The sequence below is a fragment of the Strongylocentrotus purpuratus genome, unplaced genomic scaffold (genome assembly GCF_000002235.5).
Source record: "Strongylocentrotus purpuratus isolate Spur 01 unplaced genomic scaffold, Spur_5.0 spur5_scaffold_20, whole genome shotgun sequence".
NCBI lineage: Eukaryota > Metazoa > Echinodermata > Echinoidea > Camarodonta > Strongylocentrotidae > Strongylocentrotus > Strongylocentrotus purpuratus.
In genome coordinates, this window is record NW_022145606.1 from 25,278,955 (window position 1) to 25,299,733 (window position 20,779).

Sequence of the window (20,779 nt, forward strand, 5' to 3'; positions counted from 1 at the left end):
GGCCCTTCATTCAGACTCCACACACGCATATATGCACACGTGGGGCCCCTGTCTGTCTGGCATGTGTGATGACCTCTGATATGACATTTGATGGAAATACATATTTATATTTGGGGGTATTATCTACAATGTACATGTACATGTACATTATCTGTCAATAAATTACTTAGAGAGTTTTAGAAAGAAACAATGGATGGAAAAAATTGCCCGAAAAAATAGGAACGTTTTCATATTTATATTTTGGGGGTATTATCTATCTGTCAATAAAAGTATGAGAACTTTAGAAAAAAACAATTGATTTTAAAAAATCACCAGAAAAAATTGGAACGTTTATATTTAATAAATATTGACGAACAAAAACTGAACAATGATTACCAGGATAGAAGTATGTGAAAATGTTGTCTCAAATTGAATTTCATCAATTTTAAATTCTCAACCTCAAATACACTGTCGAGGTAAAACGTATCACAACTTTGTACATGGACACATGAAATAATCAAACCCTAATGGTATCTCTAAAAGTCCAGAGCAAATGTTGCCACAGGATACATGTCAAAATACCACACATCCATGTCCAAGATTTGCCACTCCCCACTCAGGTGAAGTAATGGGGAAGAAGAAATTCCTTGAATGCTTTAGCGCCTATCATGCATGCGTCTCAGTCACATATACATTGTTCAGCCGTGTTAATAGTATGACACCTTGTACCAGGGTGCTACAAGAATTTTTTTCACCACTTGCCCTGTCGGGCAAGTGGGTTTTCAATTTACTTGCCCAAACAATATTTCCACTTGCCCAAAACTTTTTGTTTACTAGCACAATCGAGAAAAAACAGCTGATCAACGCACGTGTGTGTCTGTGCAAGCCGCTGTCATTTGGAAACGTAGGCTAATTTTCAGCTGTTAATATTTGGGTCAACTCTTCCATCAAGAAACGTCATGTAAATAATGGGTAATCAACTATTTTAAATAAAGTACGGACATTTTTATTTCATCATTCACTGCTATAAATATCATGCCAAAATTTGTAAATTCTTACTAAATAATAATATTGAAGATATTTTACGATAAATCTCGGATAAGTATGCGAAAACTAGACTAAACAACGTCGCTAAAACCATGAAAACAAAACAACAACGGCTTATATTCTGGGGGTCTCGATACTATTATCAAAATGACTCGCTCGGTCGGATCTTGAGACCACAGTAATAAATTGAAAACGAGACAAAAACATTCATCTGATTTATATGAGCAGCGAGTTTTAAATAATATGTTCACAATCATTAACAGTCATTATGAATAAATATCAAACATTTGACTTTTTGTACTTACTAGAAAATCCCTGTTGTTTATTCCATTCCGATTCGCACGTGTTCATTTCCCTAGAATAATGACGTCATATTTGGCGTGATTCAACCAATCGGCAATCAGAGAATAGCAAAGGCCTGTCGGTGCGGCCTGCAGAGCTAGAGAGAGAGAGCGCGAATAAGCTCGCAGCTGGTACGATCGCGCTAGCTGTCTCTAGCTAGCTAGCTCACGGCCGGCCGTGCGTGGAGGCGGAGCGGCATTCATGGCTTGAAGTGTCACTGTTGCATGCGCGCTGAGCTGAGCTGGCTAGCTGTCTGTGAAGTTTTTTCGAAATCGGAACGATCGCTTTTTTGCTTCTGGATTTTGACGACGGGTAAGAAGTTGACGGGTGAATGGTAGAGTTCTTGGACACTAGGAAATTACTGTAAAAGTATCACTTGCCCGAATCGGGCAAGTGATAATTTGATTTACTTGCCCGACGGCTCAATTTGGTTGCCCCGGGACGTCGGGCAAGCGGGTTTGTCGCGCCCTGCTTGTACCTTGTATTAAGCGCAGTACAGTGTTGATACAGTACATATTTGCCGGCGTTAAGGCCGCAGTATTTTCGGAAGAGAAAATATCATATAAAGTCTGGGTGCGGCCTATGCGCAACAACTAAAAATTCAGCGGTCAAAACAGCACGTCCATTGGTACATATGGGGCTGTGCATCTTTCCGACTATTTTATGTTGCATTGTTGACATGAAGACATAAGACATAAACTTCATAATTTATTTTTCTAACAAAATCTACCGGTAGATCTAGATCTACATTAAGTTCGTGCCATTGCATCGCTAAAAATTAAAAGAAGGGACCGTTACGGAGCAAGCTGCCATGCAACGCAACTGCGCATCCAGCCAAAGTCACAATTCTGTATTACACCGCACATCGTGGTATGGTGGTACATTGTATACATGTACATGTACATGTAGGGTACCAAAGCTGCCTGTGATAAACTTACTACCGGTAGCTTAAAAATTGATGTAGATTTGCTAAATTACGATCATTTTGGGGGTTAACTTCCTGTAAATTTATAAGAATATTGATGAATTTGGTTTCAGTTTGTAGAAAAAATAGTGTTCTATGAGAAAATTACGATAATTTTGTTTGGTCCGTTTGTTTGTTTTTCTCTTTTCCTCTACGAAATGTCAAAGTTAGGGGTGCGGCCTTATCGCTAGCAAAAAAGTTATTAGCTGCAAATACTATTGTTGTCATTATTATTAAATTACTATCATACATGTACATGTATGACCATGGTACCAGTTGAACCCCCTTAACATGCATGTATTTTCTCGAGTATCGCATTTGTTAGGTGTTTCCTTGTGTTTAACAGAATCGGCCGAATCAGACTTTAGGTGCCTGGGGCCCTATTCTGAACCCTGTGTTATCTCTATATTGTTGTATCTTTGAAGATAAGATAAAGTTGGTATTCTGAATATTGTTGTAACTTTTGCTGTATCTTTTGTTGTATCTTTTCTCTTACATGTATCTGTTTGGTAGCGCCTGCGTTCAAACTTTTGTGCGCTTGTAATTGTGCTTATTAGTAATAAAATGGTGTATAATCCTCATTTGCATATGCACACGAGAGATAATATGACAAGATAATTGATATTCTGAAAATTGTTTTATCTTTTATCTTATCTTATCTTGCATGGTATTTACAACAATGTTTACAACAGGTAGGGGGTTGTTGTATCTTTTGTATTATAATGATAAAATGGCGGCAATATTTCTTGCCCAGAACCAACTTTGTGCCAATAGATGAGTTAGAAAAAGATTGTGTGTTGACCGGAAACATCACAGATGAGAACTTTCTAAGAAATTACTTGCTAGGATATGACGATTTTAATGCTCTCATCTTAACCAAGATAATGAAAGCGTGACTTGTCTTCATGATCCACATGTATGCCACAGCACATATGATGATGCACGTAATCAGCGCTCAAATAACCAATTACGCCCAAGATTAGTATGCGCAGGGCGCATCTTCAGATATGGCTTCAAGTATTCCTATTGGTTGACCTACTTATCATGCTTATATAAAACAGATTTTGATTGGTAGGGTCCATACAAATGGGCGTGTCAACAGTGGTCAAAGATAAGATAGAGGCGGTCCTTCAAGAGATAGGCCACATGTAACACAGGGATAAATGATTTTCAGAATACCAACTTACATGTACAACAATATTAGCGCTAACAATGTTCAGAATACAGCCCCTGGTGATTCTGTTAAGGTTCACTTACAAAATGTACATGTACATGTACACATGTAGCACCAAAAATAGAGAACTGATTATGGATCATAGACAAGCATGACATTTCCAGTAGGGGCGCTGGTCCGAGAATAAGGATCGTCCGCTTAAACGAGGAGCGTCTTCGTAAATGCGGACAGACGCGTCCGCAAAAATAAGGATAGCTGCATTTTTGGAGACGTTTCTTATTTCGATCCGCACGTCAGCCATGCGAAAAACGGATTCCGTGGTGATTTTCTTGGTTCATTTTACATTGACTTTGTACAGAGACTTTCACGTTATGAGCGATACATCCTCTGGAAGATGGATAACCCATAAAAGTAGACGGTAAACTCAGAACTGGGGGTATTTTATTAAGCGGAATCAGCTTTTGGCATCGCCAGGGCGCGCTTCGGGGACCCAAAACCAGCAGAGCGACGATGACAAAAAAAAGTCTGCAGGCGATCTTTATTTTGGTCCACATCTACAAGGATATCTTCGTTTGTGTGGATGATCCTCATTCTCGGACCAGAGCCCCTACTGATACAAGGGCTTCCATTCTTCATACAATTACAAAATCTCAATTGTGTTTATGCAACAATTTCTCCGACTCACATCAAATACAAAATCCCCAGAATAGAGAGAAGACACAATTCACAAATCAGCAATGTTTAATCAATCATAACCCACTAATGAGCTCATTCAGCGCATTCTCGGCACGTCTCACAATCACTCACATTCAATTCATGACATTCAGTTCATGACATCTAGTACACTGCAGTGCAGTGGTCGAGAGACGAGAATGTTCACATCACAATTTGAATTTGAAATTTGAATTTGTAAACATACAATTGCCTTGCCACCTAAATATACACATCCCCGAGCGAAGCTCGGGGATGTACCCCGCTTGCTCCAAAAAGCCGCTGAGCCCCCTACACATTTGCCGACGACACGAATATCTATTCTATCATAACCTTTATCACCTTGGGAGTGTGTTCTGGGTGTTCGGTATTACATGAGCTTCATGCAGCTCTATTTATTTTTAAATAAAAATGTTAAAAACTCACCTAATCCTGCCTTTTTATCAGTAAAGTCCTTCACACAGCGAACAAAGTTGTGTGCAGTCCTATGGGGCTCGATCTCATGTAATCGCTGTATATGAACCGGAAGGTAATCGCAACTCTGTGAAGGTCAAGTCACGTGACGAGATCGCCCGAGTAGCACGCGCGGAAGCAACTGCTGTAGCAGACGACGCGACGTCTATACTGTGTGCAATGTAAATTTATAGCGTAATCGCCCAGATTCATTCATGATTCAGGCAGAAATTATTCAGCGTACGTAGAAACTGCCATGGAAACGAGAATGCTCAAAGAAGTTGTGGATGATGTGCTCGGAAGTACTTTTGTACTGAAACAAAAACAGGAGTCCATGCTCATAAGCGCTGCCAAAGGAAATCACACCATGGGGATCCTTCCCACTGGATACGGAAAAAGTTTGATTTATGCCCTCCACGCACCACTTTTGAACAAAGTAGGCATATTGTGTTTTTAAATGTAGCTGTCGTTTTTTTTATTGTCTTAATATTTTTTGTTAATCAGCTTTCTTGAATGGAACATGCAACAGAAAACAAGCGCCGTTTAATATGATTTTGTATAAGTTAATATTAAGGCATTGCCGTATATATACAAACTAGGGGTATGTTTGACCTTTTTTTTTTTTTTTTTTTTTTTGCCAGTGTTTCATGATTTTTTTAGAGGGGGACAAAATATCAAATGTCCCCCCTCCTATATACGATTTGAGGTTTAACTTGTATTTTTAAGATTATATGCGACTTTTTGGTGTTTTAGTCGATGTGAGACCTTTCATTTTTCTTGTCAGTTTGTTTTGGAGTCGTTTGTTGGTTTTTACCTACCTCTCCACCTCACTTATTTATTTTTTGAAGAAAAAAAAATCACCAACAAGTTGAACAACAAGGTTTTTGTTAGTTTGTTCGTTTGCTTGTCGGAGAGGTGGGTCTCTTGCACGTATCCTGATGGAATAAGGCTCTGTCATGGGTGTAAAGGGGTGTAAAGTAAACTCTCATTTTGTGTTGTTGTAGTTGTTTTTTTGGGGAGGCCGTTCTCAAGGCCATCGTTTTGATCTTCTTTGCCGCTCCTTAGCCCCCCCCCCCCTCCGTTTTGGAATTGGTAGCGGCACACCCCCGTCAAAATAACAGTCCCCCCCCCCCCCCCCCCGGGGGAGTTATACAACCTCCACAATCTTTTCCAAATGTGTCATAAGTATATGCACGCCACGGGTTAGGTGCTCCCGACCCACTCATTTTACATGAATGCAAAAAGGAATGAGACGATCGAGATTCATTCATGCTGGTCTAATTTCAGATCATTATTTTATTTGCATGCATACAGTATACATTCATCGGATAGCGGGCCTTAAAAAGTCCGTCTGATCATGCAATGAGATACCAGGCCCAAATAAGGAACGGAACGGCATACTTCCCATAATTATGTGGATGCAAGACCAGCCAAAAAAAACAAAAAACAAAAACAAATACAAAAAAACAAACAATAACACACATAAATGAATGAAAATAAAATATAAAATTAAGGTTTCAAAATTAGGCAGAGCTGCTGGAAAATGTACTGGTTTTGTCCCAATCACAATCGGTCTTAAAATGATCACTTAAAGATATAATAATAATCAATAAAATAAGATTGGTGGGACCAGCCCCCCCCCCCCCCCCTCCCCATTCCCATCCTGCAGCATAGTGAATATGATTATATTTAACCAAAAAGAAAATTGAAGAAACTAATAACATTCATATTCACTGTCTAAAATATATAACTAACAAACACAGTTATATAGTTACCTTTACAAATGTATGATAAACTAAAACCTGTGCATGCATTAATCTTCTTCTTTTTTTTTTTTTTTACAGCTGAATCCACAGAAAACACACATAACCCTCGTAGTAAGTCCGCTTAAAAGTCTAATGCTGGACCAGGTGCGCAGATGGAAGAATCTTGGCATCAGAACTGCGGCCATTCTTGGCCATTCAGGTCATGACATGGACAGGGAGACTGAAAACGGTAATTCAAACAGCAACGAGAGATTTTACACGTTGTGGGTCATACAGCGGATTATACCAGGTGTCCCAGAAATAAAGTGGAACGAAGATTTTTCAGTATGCTTGCCTTAATTCAAAAGCTACATATTTGGTTTTACATTATTGGATAAATCATTTTCTACCAAAGACCAAAGAGAATGATGCCAAGATTGTTGTAAATGGTTCAGTAATTTTGATTCTATGCCCGTTTCTTTTAATACAATCATTTTCAAATTTCGCATGCTTTTAGCGACCAATATATAGGAGTACTTGTGTCGGGAATGGCGTGTAACATGCGTCCGTTTTCCGATTTCAGTTTTTCTTTTGTTTGCATGCATCAATGGGCTCCCCCCGAACATTCGAAATTTGAAAATGACTTTATTTAAAGAAACGACATGAATCAACACTACTCAATCAAATTCAAAGATCTAATTAGTATCATTCTCCTCGGTAGAAAATTCTTTACCCAAATGATGCAATAAAATTATACATTAAGGATCGTCATCACTTGTATAGGTAGGGCGTAATAGCATTACCATAATTTACATCACAACAAATAGTGCTTCTTCTTGCCACAGTTATGGTTAAATATATGGTAATAGTGTATAACATTATTATTATTGAAGTGATAATGCAAAACATCAAATCCGATGTACAATAAAATAGATAGACGACATACACTGTAAAAACTGGGGTGTTAAAATTGACACCAGTCGGTTTTAGTAGAGGACTACACCTTCAGGTATTAAAATTACTACCTTAGAGTTTGGACATAACACCAAAAATGTTAGAATAACACCATTGGGTGTTGAATTAACACCACAGATGTAAAACGCATGGCGTTGTCCTCTATGTACACCCGATATCAATATAGTTCTTGTTGTATCTGTTGATAAGAAATACAAGTGGAATAGATGTGGGATGTGATTATTTCACGTGTTTATATACAGAATGCACTCGATAGAATTTGACATGAATGCATCGATCACAACGTTCCTGTTATTTCTTCATTTATTAAACAGACCTGATGAATGGAGGGACAGACCTCGTTTTTACTTCCCCGGAGGCCATCCTGTCCCCTAAGTGGTGGCAATGGGTGCGGAAGTTTCAAAACAGGATTTCGTTGCTGGTGCTAGATGAGGTTCACTGCTTTACAAAATGGCATGTTCTTGAAAATTATTTATATATTTCAAGCCATTATCATACAAAATACATGTCTTTTAAAAGCTTATCACTTTTGTTTCTGCTAATCATGTGATTACATGGGCCCATTCAAGATAGCTCTGCATTATGAAGCTGCGTGAAAGTCTTAAACAGCAAGCGAGTTTGCAAAATGCGCCTTCAAAATGTGACATATTCATATAAGACAAAATAGGTATTTCCTCTTCATCGTTTACATAATGAAGGCCTATACATATACTCTGCACCAATGTCATTTTCATAAATATTAACAAGGAGCTACGTTTTCTGAGCTCAGTTTACTTCACTCATGCACAGTGGGATGTGCACTTTCACATGAAGACACTAATTATAAACCATAATTACACATTATCAAATTCACAACATTCACTGATAGGTAAATAGGTCAAACGAGTCAATTTTACCAATCATTTGTGTTCATCTTACAGGGGTCTTACATTCAGGGAGGAGTACCTCCGGACCACATCTTTGACATCCAGGCTGGCATGCCCTATAATGCTTCTTACAGCCACGGCAACAAACAGAATGGTCACAGAAATACTTCAAAACCTGAATCTCCGCAGGGAAGAAGTAGAAATATTCGCCGCTATTCCCAACAGGTTGGTTATACCTTATCATCATAAGCAGTTAATGTGAATGATCATTATTAATGATTTCTTCAAGTCAATTGATCATGATCATAGTATACATACATAGTATCTACTACTGAACTTCTCTTCCCTTATTGTAATAATAATTATGTGAGAAATCTTAAAGGAAAATGAAAATCAGACAGCAAAAACAAAATAAGAATACAGCCCTGCAGGGTTGCGACTAGGAACATTTATAAATAATAAATATGGTTAAGAGTGATCAGGGGTATATCAAAGATTTTAATAGGGACAGGGTTCAACAGGGGGCGGAAGGAGAACTTGCGCGCTCGCAAATCTACATTCTGCATGATACAAAATATCAGTAAAATGCAGTCAATATCTTTATGTATTTATTTATGCATTTATTAACATTAGATTATTATTATTTTTATTGTTGTTATTATTATTATTATTATTATTTTTTAATTATCATTATTATGATGTCGATGGCTATTATTGTTGTTACTTTCATTGTTATTATTCTCTTTCATTTAATTTATTTATTTGTTATATTTTGTTTTGTTTGTTAGGAATTCAAACATGAGTCCGGTATCAGGGTATTAGCCAATCAAAATCGCGAATTTCGAGACTTATGTTTGAGTTGCTGAATTGGGTTTGATATCAGCTTTTATACCACAGGGTCCAGGGTTTCATAATTACTCGGATAGGCCCTTTTGAATATCATAAATGAATCATAAGGGAATTGACAGAACTTTAAATCGGACAGAAACCTGTGTAATACTCGTTATCAGTTGAGGCACATTAATTGTCTACAGCAGAGAGTCATAATGTCATAAACTATTAGGCTACATACGGACATTTAATGAAATCTTGTGTGTAAGGAGACTTTTAAGGAATATATGAATAGCTCTGTGGATATGACTGAGTTCATGTACCTTTAATTGTTCTATCCACAGACCAAACATTCATCTATCAGTGGTTCCGGTGAAGGACAAGTTTGAAGCCATTGGATGGTACTTGGATGAATTAAAGGAGAAGGGTGTCGATGCTGCAAAAACCATCATTTATGCACGGTAAATAAATTTTAAAACGCAATTTTCATTTTTCTTACGGAATTAAGTTTTATGAAGGTTTTCATTTTCAATTAACTAGTATGTCAAAACTTTAGGCGAATCTTTATGACAGCGATGCGTTCATTCTTACGTTTAACGTTTTGCAATATAAAGAATTATGTTCACATTATAAGGGGTCAATTTCATAAGGAGTTACGGTTAATCGTTACTTTGCTCAATAAACGGTTTTCCGTTCAGTTACAATTTATATCACTTTCACTATTGTTGACTGGATCTTAAAAGAGGCACACGTGGATTAGCTTCAATATCCTTAATAATGTCACTAAGTATTGTTCTTTCAGACAAATCGACCACGTTGCTGAACTCTACACATGGCTCAACGAAAGCCTCGCCGAGTCCGCCCATGCTCCAGGACCAGGGCAGTCTTGCAGTGTGGAAAGTAGACTGATCGAAATGTACCACGCATCAACGGACTCAAAGAGTCAGGAACGAATATGTCGTAACTTTTCCACCGAAGGTTCTAAGCTGCGCTGCGTTGTAGCAACAATAGCATTCGGTTTGGGTGTCGACATCGCCGACATTGATCAGGTTATCCACTGGGGATGCCCTAGTGATGTCCTCTGCTATTGGCAAGAAACAGGCCGATGCGCGAGGGATGGAAGACCCGGAAAAGCCATTATGTATCTGCCACCCTTTTCAGTCAACAAGAGATGGGTTGATGAAGACATGAGGGACCTTGTCCAATCATCCCGCTGCATCCGGAAATCGGTGTTGAACACGCTCTTCGTGCATGGCATGGAAAAGGACAATGTACAGGTGATGTCATGCTGCTCAGTTTGCGACAGTGCTAAGTAATACGGGACCCATAGCATGTATCCATTTCTATGAGTCAGTGCACAATTTAACACTGCGACGCTGTGCATCCATTCTCGTAGAAAGTGCTTTCAGCTTTTTACCAAGGTTCTTTGGATTTCGCAACACCTCTTTATGGTCGAACCCTTCAAAGCCTTTGTGTTGTCTGAAGGGCAAGTATTCAAACAGTCCAAATCCATCGTTCTCATCCACAAACAATGCAACATCTTGTTTGTATACATCCTCTGCTTTCTTCCTAGTTGGCGTCTTCATGGAGACGATCCCGGCATCACTGAACATGATATCCAGGTACCTACCAAATGGTCCTGACATCTTGGCACATCTCTGCGCGTGTTTCTCAGTCACATTTCCATGAGCGAAGTCGATCATACCTGCAAAAATTGATACAGAAAAAAAAACAGTTAAAATATAATTGTTGAGAAGATCAAATCAACCTTGATTTATAATTGCATATCACGTCACCTACGCACAACGCAAAATGCGTCAAACATTGCAACTGACATACCCTTGTAGTCCATGTTAATGTGCTCAGTACCAAGGTCCATCCCTATGTTTCCTCCGGGCTTGCCAGTGACATTGATGACTCTGTTCCAGATCAAATTGTTCCTGATGTCAGAAGGAGCAAATCCACCGATACCTGATGCCATGAAAAAACAATTTGCGAAATCTAAAACCAACATTTCACCAACATGACCAAGGAAATACTTTCTACTTTTCAAACCCCTCGTTCGAGGATCATTTCATGATGTTCAAAGGATCGCATGGGCACCATCCCTTTAACGTTAACTAGCTAGGTCACTATTAGTTTGAATGCACATGCCATCATTATGACCGTTCATCAGTATACACTTTATTAATTGTGTGTTTGCCAGCGTCCTTCTTTCGGCAAATGGCACAAATCTCCTATCTCTTAAACAATGCTTAATCTGTTTATCCCCAAACTCACAATATGCACATCCTGGAGGATTCGTTGTCTAGTACACCTAATCACAAATGAAACGGACGTATTCTATGTGCATTTCAAGTGGAAGTGGGTCTAAAAGATGATGTGATGATGTGGCACACAGAATATATTTTTGGCACATAATAATAAGTTTATCGTGAGTGTCATGAAGTCTTGTCCTGTCAGTTATTCTCGCATCGAGTCAAATGAATATCTTATCAATGTAAAATCTTATAAGTCTTCAAATTCCAGACTCACATGCTAAAAAGTAGTGGGCATTGATGAGGTACTTTGGGTGTCTCTTTGACCAGAAAGTTATGAGATCGATTTTCCAGTCTTCAACCATGACTGGTCCATTTCCAGCCCGAACTGCTGCTCTCCTGGCTAGATGTCGCAATCCTTCCAGAACGAGAGCTCTACTGTGGTTCAGCACATGGTCGTCGTTTTGAGAATCAAGGGCGCATTCTTCACTGCAATACCACTTCTCTGCGAAGATATATATATGGAATGCATTGGAACTAATGGATTTGTGAAAATTTGTTCCCTCTTCTTATTCTAAGGTACGGTTAGGGCTAATAAGATGCTTGTATAATTTATGATCGAACCTCATCAACTAGACTTTTGACATCCATGGAAAAAATGGGAATATGGAATATATAGTCCACGAATAGAGTTTTGGCTTGCATATCGCAGATTCTGGTAGAGTTTTATCCAGATAGGGACACCAAACGTTGCAGGATTAGTTCTATTTAGTGGGTTATCCAAACTTGCTAAAATGTTAATATTTGAAATTGTGTATTTATAATATTCCTGAAACCTTGTAACTATGAACAATTACAATATTCTTACCGGGTAAGAGATCAGTCAACTGAAGACCAATGCATCTGTGGTGATACCATTCATGACCCCTGCAGTTTCCTTTCAATGCGCACTGCGCCATGTTTGTGTTGCCCTCTGGATCGACTTTCCGCTGGCACACACAGTAGATGTAACTCGGACCACTCTCACAGTCGGCGCTGCAATACCAGTCTTTCTCTTTGTCTGGAGCAGCTGTCAACCCAACACAACTAAGGTGAAACCAAGCCTTGTGACATGTTGAACTGCAACACAGCACCATGTCGTCATTCTTTTCTGTATTAATTATTTTAAAAGGTTGGAAAAACATGTATCAGTCTTGTCGAATACAACTCAATTTTCTTTCAACAGAAGTTAGAGAAAACATTATTAAATTCATCCCCTAACTGATAGAGTGATATGTGTTTGAAGGATATCTTCTTTTTCTTCTATTGTCCACTTTTAAAATGCAACGCCCGTCTCCAAAACGAATTTGGGAGGTTTAAAATGCAGTTTAAGATAATTATGTTAGTAATGGCTTTGGAAAAAAATCGATATAGTGTACAATTCAGCTTGTAACTTATTTACCATTAGGTATGGCATTAATTGTCACTTGATTTTGGAAGCTTTTATCATATAATGAAACGGGAGCATATTCAGTTAAAAGTGCAAAAGAATAGATACTGGTACTGATGGACATGCCTACCAGATTTGCAGAGGCAATAGCCTAGTGCATCATCTGTTCCTTCAGAGGCCTCATTCTTGTATGCTTCTGCAGCTACTTGAACTGATGACTTATCGGGCTCCTGGTATATGTAGTCCACAACTTGTTGTGCCACACTCTTTACCCATTGGAGTTGTTCCTCTGTCGTTCCTTTAGCAGGGAAACTATCAGGGATGTCGTTTAGGGATGACGTTCCACAGAACTTCAATGCACAAAGGAGAGTGTACGCCTCGGTCACGAACTGCATAAATTATAAAAATGATTATTATAATGTGACTTTTAAGTTATGCTGGGATCATTCTTAAACTATCAAAACATCGTAACCCCCCCCCCCCTTTCTCCTTTTACTGACATTTCCATCATCATTTTTGTCAGTATAAGCTTTAATCTTGAATAATTGTCGCCATTCCAATCCACATTTTGAAACGTCTTTCTCCAATTTCAGTTACTTGAGGGAAATTCATCAACACCCCTCCCCCCTTCACATGAACACAAGCAAAAGCAACAAACGCACACACACACACACACACACACGCACACACACATACACACACTCACACAAATACGGCTTACCTCGTACATATCCCAGACATGCTGAACATTTTGCATCACGTCTTTTTTGAAGGAATGGTGATTGAAGTCGCATTTCAGTTGTGCAAGTGTTCCTCGTGCAGAAATACTTTGACCTCTGAAGAACACATTGTTCGAGTCCTATTATAAAGATTGGCAATATATCTGAATAACGTGATTTATGACATATTTTTCAATGATATCATTTACAAGCGATCATTTCAGTTTCTGGCTCTGACTTTGCAATTTACACGTCCTGTTTTGATTAATCGACAAATGAAGAGAATTTGACACCTAACCCTATCTTTTTATTGAACTGCAATATAATTTTTCCTAATCGACATTGTCATTCACGTTTTGAGACACAGAGCATAAAAGGTCATATAAGACGGTGAAAACTCTTTTATTTGATCAATTGTAATTTGCCAACACGTATTTACTGTGGTCCATGTAGGCATTATTTTAACAAGACCGTGGGAGGGGGGGGGGCATGACGCCCATGCTATTAACCCTCCAATTAAGATGATAACATGACTTTTAGACTCGAATATCATCTCACTTAAGAATTATATTGGGCTGCACCAGTGAGAATGTTCTTCCTTTCAAACTGACCTGCAATAGGAGGATCTCCTTGTGGAACTCCTGAGGTGTTGCAAAGAATGCGTCGAGTCTGTCCTCCCATCGTTCCCCGTTACTTCGCGCTCTCTGGGCGTGTAATATGCGTTCGATTGTCAGCCCGTCGCCACTGACGAGGGTCTGTGTTGGTGTTCCTTCGGTAACAGGCACATAGGTCTGGAGGCGCTCCAGGACTGAAATTGTCCCCTGCGTGGTACTAGGATTGGCGTTCACAACTCCAATTGTTACCTGTATTATAGGTAATTATTATCTGAATGTCAACATCTATTTTTCTTTGATAATATAATCTGAACTTATAGCAGTATGCCCACTATTTTCCTGGTTTCTCTCAGTATGAAGGTAGTTTAAAGTTATACTTCTAATCATTAGATATTACATTATCAACGCGAAGTGAACATTTAATTTGTCAAGTTGGTACTGGATAAACAACTAAGGCATACAATTTGAAGTACTCAAATCGGGCACTATAATTCAGATTCAAGTTAAAACAAACAAATTAAAAAAAGACTGTGAGTTGTATATTGAATAAGGCCTCTATAGCTGCACCCCTGGTCAAATTCTCACCATTTCAGACTTCTTAGCCATGGCAGCTGTTTGTGCGTGTTCTTGTGTGATGGGAAGGTCAGGAGATAAGCTCTCTAAAAAGCCCATATGCCTCCCCATGATGTTCGATACCACATCTACTAAGCGCATTCGCTGGCGGTTGAAGACTTCCGGTGAGGGCAAGAAGCTAAACGGGTCTAAGTCCTCTGCATCGCTCACTGTCGAGGATGACGAAGAAGCTGGCACCCTGTCCCTTGCCGCGTAGCACATCGTCTGAAGGAGGAATTTGTTGCTATGTGTTCTGCCTTGATGTTTTGCTTCACATCCCTTCTGCACGTTGTCAATACAGAGTCCAAATGTAGGAGGACCGGTAATGAACTTTAGCTTCCGACGTATTGTCATGCTCGGCGCTTCCTGATCAATTTAGGGAGAGAGGGATTTCGTATTATCCACATGTCAATTCATTTCAGCATAATATTAATTGAGAAGGAAACACCGATTTTTTTTTTTAGTGTTTTCGTGTTATCTAGAGTAAAAAAAAAGTCATACATTGCTACAAGAGGAAGCGGTCATTTCCTCAAACTATATCTCGATACTGCCAAGTTCTTACTAAGGGGACGAGCTGTGGGAATAAAGAGCTTTATAGATTTTAATACGAACAACTTTCAGAAAAAAGAACATAGTAGACGACTAGTATGGATGTACATAATTTTGTTAATTACTGTGAATATTCAAAATGGTGTATGACTCAAGTACACCCTATATTTCTTCACCTCAATTGTACACTTCCACTCTTTAAGTTGTTGGTCATGATTTTCCGCCATTCTATCGACATGGAACCTGACGCGCTCTGCTCCCATGGTGATGCCACTGTGATTGAGCGTCCGGAAGACTTTCTGGGACACTCCTTGGCGCCACAGTTCTATTCCCATGGTCGCCTGGACAAATTGGAAGCTGCGTGGCGAGTGGGTGTATAATGCCATGGCTAGTATAATTCCCATTCTGCGGTCGATGATTTCCTTTGCCTCTTTATCGGATAGTCCCCTTTTAATGGATAAGAAAAATAAGATCGTTTACGTTATTATCTTTCTTATAAGAAGCGTATAAAGTACTTTTCACCGCAAATTATTGCTTGGGAAACAGAATTTGGTTGTTGTACCCTCCCCCCCCCCCCCCAAAAAAAAAGTCCAATAACATGACACACAAAACCTCGGACTGCCAATTAAGGCTATCAGATTCGAAATATTAATTCAGTTGTTGAGTTCCTCTAACTTCTCCCGTCTCTATCTTAATGCCACAAAATCATATATTTACATAATTACGTATTGTGCGACACTAAATTGTCCTTTTGCATGTGTTTAGTTTATCTGTGTAATGTTAATTTATAATTTCTTATGTGAAGGAAAGCGCCCACAATCTCTCTTACTTTTCAATGACCCCGCTTTATCCCCCAAAGTACATAACTATGATCAGTGTGAAATGTATTCAGGTTATCACTTATCAGTACTACATGTTGTACCTCCGAGAGCCTTTCTTTCCTTTTGTTCTTCCTCTCTTGGCCCCTTTGACCGAAGGCATCATTGCCGAGATGCAACTGATTGAGAGTGGCATAATCTTCTCGGTGTCCTCTACAAGATCCTCCCAGCTGAATTCTGCGACATTTCCAATTGTCACTGGCTGGCTCAAGGCGCTTCCGGATCGCTTAATGGCTTTCACCTGATAAATACAATCAATCATACTTTAAATTGACTAAAGACATGCGAATACCACGTCGTTATTGTAGTTAAATTGTAAAGCATATGTTTGGTTTCTAATTTAGTCAAATAGTTAAATAACGTAGAAATTGAAACGTTTTCCCGACTCATGACTTGCCTGAAAATCGTTAATTTCATAAAATAATATCGTCTCGCTCTAGAAGCGTAGAAGGAAAATTGTTCAACCAAAATCGATGATACTGGTATCAATTTCTTTAGAATTACATATACACTAATCCATAAAGGCATAGACCGTGCCCCCACCCTCTAGCCTATAATAAAATTTCTTACTTCTTCCCGGATCATCTCTTGCGTGACCTGTAACAGTGCCTTCTTTGCTGCTGGATAATTCCCACATAATTGTCTGAATGCGAGGCGATATTGCGAATTTTCGACACTCGCTACAGCCCTCTCCTTTGCAGTGGTTGGTCTCGAACCAGATTCAGGAAAGAGAGACGGAAGCTCATCGTTGAGTTCAATGCTCATTGATGGTTCTGCGTCTAGAAGAGATGATGATGGCGATGATGGCGGAAGGTTTGTCTGCACGTGAGCATCTACTTGATCATTTGGTGACGATATACATCTTTCTCCTTCTGCGAATTCACCGTCACCTTTGAGTTGAGGAAGAGAAGCTTTAATAATAGTTTATTTTTCTGTGAGACATACGATGTGCTCAAGCTAATCTTGATGAATACGAATACTCCCGTGTCAAAACTTCATTGTGGAATATTTCGATATTGCTTATAAAGTGTTTAATGTTCATGTAATTATTAAGAAACAAGAAAAAAAAGAGAAATGTATGTTGCATGCAGTTTTACTTCTCAATCCTGAACGGTTATGTATTTGGATGTATGTTACAGTGTTGCTTATCAATCCTGAACGGGAATGTACTTGGATCTAAAACTTTGTGAGCCCTAGAGTTATTTGACGAGATAAATTTTGCGCAGATGGCAACTTGCAAATGTGTAACACTTATTTGAGTAACTTTCCATTCCATTAACCGTTCTTCCGGGGAAAGAGATGCTACAGAAATAATGAATCGGGAGAAATATAATTCAGATTATTTGGGCCGGTATAATTATAGAGACCCCTCTATAAGATATATACCTATCGTTTTGCACATTTTGAACGAATTATATTTTTGCGAACCAGATTCAGGAAAGAGGAACGGGTTTTGCAGAGGTGGTTATAGAAAGAAAATACCTGGCCTCAGTATTTCTCGCGAGGGCGTGTAATCATGGTCATGTTGCACAAGAAGACATGATTCATGCGGAGTGTCCTGCGCTTCCTCCACGGATCCGTTAGGTCTTGGTGCATGGAGGTCAGGCGTCGGAAAATGCGCGGGTCGCTTTGCAGCTGGAGTTGAAAGTCCAGGTGATGAATGTTCTGGCAAAAGTGGAGAAATGAAATCATAAATGAATAAATGAATGAGAAACGGAACACGGACCATATCCTTAATTAGTTAAAAACTTCAAAATATTTTTAAAGATTATATGTTATGTTTCAAATAGCATAACATCAAATGATTTAATGTTTGGGGGTTTAAAAATTCAGAATTTTGATGCAACCCCCCCCCCCCCCTTCAAAAAAAGGCTCTTGCTCTCTCACTCGCCAGCACGCAGTATTCCCGATAGAGGGGCTGTAAACATGTAAGCCTCATGCTAGATATTTGTGGTACATGAGCATTCTTTTCTTTTTCTTCTTAACTTTCATATAAATTTGTTATATTAATACCTTCACAAATTCGTTGCAGGTACAAAAATGTAAAATAGAAGGACAGGTTTCGTAATTGCATAAGAATTTTCTGATTCGGTAACCCAATATAAAAAGTAATTCCCTGTTTCCTATGCAGAAGTACGTGAAATATCGGCTCGCTCGATGCGCTCGCTAGCACTATTAGGCTTTTTGGACAGGGTGAGTTCTCGGTTTGTGTTTATAAATCTTTATTCATAAGGCAATGCACCCGCCTCCTCATAATATAAAAAATATCCGATTTGAATTTATAAACCAACTTAAAGAATGCCTTATCTTTTACTCAGAAATATACAAATTTTATGCTCTCTCGTTGCACTCGCTCGCAATGATTTCAGACCCCTATAGTCTGTTCAGTATTCGGTTTGTCTGTATATGTCGTTATTTTAAAGACCAACCGCCCAATCATAAAACTTTGACAATGGGGATACACTTTGATTATTCAGGAAATAAATTTGAAGTATTCTATATACTGCGTAGGGTATGTTCATTTTTTTTTCAGTGTCCCTACCGTGGGAACGGGACACCTCTTCCCTCCATTTCCATCCTCCCCCACCCCCCCCCCCCTCCCACTCAGCCGCTTCAATCGCTCCCTCGCCCCGATATTGACCATGGGCAAATCATGAACACGGATCAATGAACATGGATTAATAAGATATCGAGTAGAATATTAAATAATTTTAGATTAATTTTTCTGAAATTGTCTCACAATAACACTGCACTTCAACATTATTCTTTCCGACACTGTTTCGTATGATCATCATAGCCCTAGCCAACTCAATTTATCCCCCCCCCCCCCCAAACAAAAACAAAAACAAACACAAAAAATCATAATTGAGGCGTGATGCTCGTTGCCCATCACCTGTGCACCATTTCCTTAGAACAATTAAAATCCTAAAATTTTTCCAGCATAAGAAATTTAGGTAAATATATTAAAGTAGGCCTACATGATTTGGACCCTGTTTGAAATTATTATCTTTGTTTGGTTGTTTGTCAGAATAAAAACTAAGCATGGGTTTGGAAGAGTGGTGTACTGATGAAAGGGTCCAATTAAATTTAGCTGTATATAGTGCCATACTAGAATTCATGGGGGAGGGGTGGTCGAGAGCAAAATAGACATTAATAATCGGATCATGTTTTGAGGAGATGCCGGATTTGGGCAGATCTGGATTCCTACCATATTCCTCCGACTCTTCATGTACTCGTTGAGGACTTTGTCCAGGGGATCCGGCTTGATGCAGCGTCCGTCGGGCGGTCCTTTTCCTACTCTGTACTGGCCTTGTTTGACTGACGAGGAACCTGTAGCACCGTCTACAAATAAAAACATTCAGTTCATAAAACGAAGGTGGCTTCCTAAAAATAGCCGTGAATGTTCTTGGCGAGGTGGTTGTTTTGACTTGATGACGATAAAAGCCTTTGTTTTTTGGTGTAAAATTTTGTTTACAATTGATGCAAGAAGAAATAGTTCCCTCCATTTTAGCCTGCAGCAGACGACAAGCTTTCCGTAACACATTGAACGCACACGTGCTCGCACTTCCGGTTGCGCATGCGCAATACGTATGTTTCGTGAAGCTACTATTTTGGAATTTTAGTGCGATCACCAAGGACCAAGTTTTAGGTTAATTTGTTGCATTAAATCAGTAAAACCTCACTATCAGATATCAAGAAAGATGACAATGGATGCGCACAGCAACGTGGCATAGCCAAATGTGAGTATAGTTCCAAAATAATTAATTGCGTTAATTTAAAATGTTTTTTTTTAAATGTAGAAATTCTAGAATTGGCCGTTCACTGTACTGGCGGTATGGGAGGAGGTCAGACGCCGTGCTACGCACGGCGTCTGGTCAGGCTACTTGCCACCATGTTTGGACGTTCAACTTGTCAAACACAAAAGCATGGCCTTCAAAATCAACTGTAAATAAATAACTAAACCCAACTCTTCCTGCTAAAACTGATATCTACTTCAGTTTCTCGTCAGCCGGGCTGGGCTAGTCAAATTCCAGGCCAGTTACATGTGCATGCGAGTGCATGCAATAACATTCACACAGTCATAGATCTAGTCACAACGTGAACAAGGATATCAAAAGTGAAAATAATTGATCATCAACAAGTCAGGCCTATTTCCCTTTCGCGCGGTGTACTATTTCATTCTTCTCGAAAAGGAAACTCAATTGAAATCATTTCACCTACCTCACAAAGCTTGCCAGCATCAATAATCCCAACTGTCAGCAATTCATCCACATAGAATAATCACGAAAATTCACAGAATTATTAACTTTCCAACGCTGCTCGCAGCGTTTCGCATATTGGGCGTACAAATTCAGTGTACGAAAATTACAACACTAGTTTGCCATTGCAGGTTTGTATTCGCTGATCTGTACATGAAGAGGGTGAGATTTCTATTGAAACGGACGCCTCGAATACAATGGAGGGAGTAACAGCGAAAATGGACCTTATCTAATAGCGCCATCTCTAGATTTTTGCGCAACATGGGAAAGGGGTGGGGCACTTATCCATTTTCCTAAAAATTCGGCCAAGGCCGTTGTGGTTTTTGTTTCAAATTACCAGCATAGTTTAGTTTCATTCTGGTTAGAAAATTGTC

General features: G+C 39.2%; 2 protein-coding genes across 2 annotated transcripts; one reads left to right on the top strand and one right to left on the bottom strand.

Moving 5' to 3' along the window:
• The first annotated feature begins 4,437 nt into the window (after window positions 1-4,437).
• Window positions 4,438-11,535, top strand: LOC115927320 (probable Werner syndrome ATP-dependent helicase homolog 1). Its single transcript, XM_030993098.1, has 6 exons — window positions 4,438-5,106; window positions 6,515-6,665; window positions 7,705-7,843; window positions 8,311-8,481; window positions 9,432-9,548; window positions 9,890-11,535. Exons 1-6 carry the CDS (start codon window positions 4,927-4,929, stop codon window positions 10,401-10,403), a joined length of 1,272 nt encoding a protein of 423 aa, XP_030848958.1. The 5' UTR covers window positions 4,438-4,926; the 3' UTR covers window positions 10,404-11,535.
• LOC115927319 lies at window positions 9,021-20,035 on the bottom strand. The gene is made up of 13 exons (XM_030993097.1): window positions 19,355-20,035; window positions 17,629-17,811; window positions 16,717-17,036; window positions 16,191-16,387; window positions 15,445-15,715; window positions 14,693-15,085; window positions 14,105-14,356; window positions 13,496-13,633; window positions 12,905-13,163; window positions 12,214-12,495; window positions 11,623-11,850; window positions 10,927-11,058; window positions 9,021-10,792 (listed from the first exon to the last, which is right to left on the bottom strand). Exons 1-13 carry the CDS (start codon window positions 19,650-19,652, stop codon window positions 10,431-10,433), a joined length of 3,315 nt encoding a protein of 1,104 aa, XP_030848957.1. The 5' UTR covers window positions 19,653-20,035; the 3' UTR covers window positions 9,021-10,430.
• Window positions 20,036-20,779: the final 744 nt, after the last annotated feature.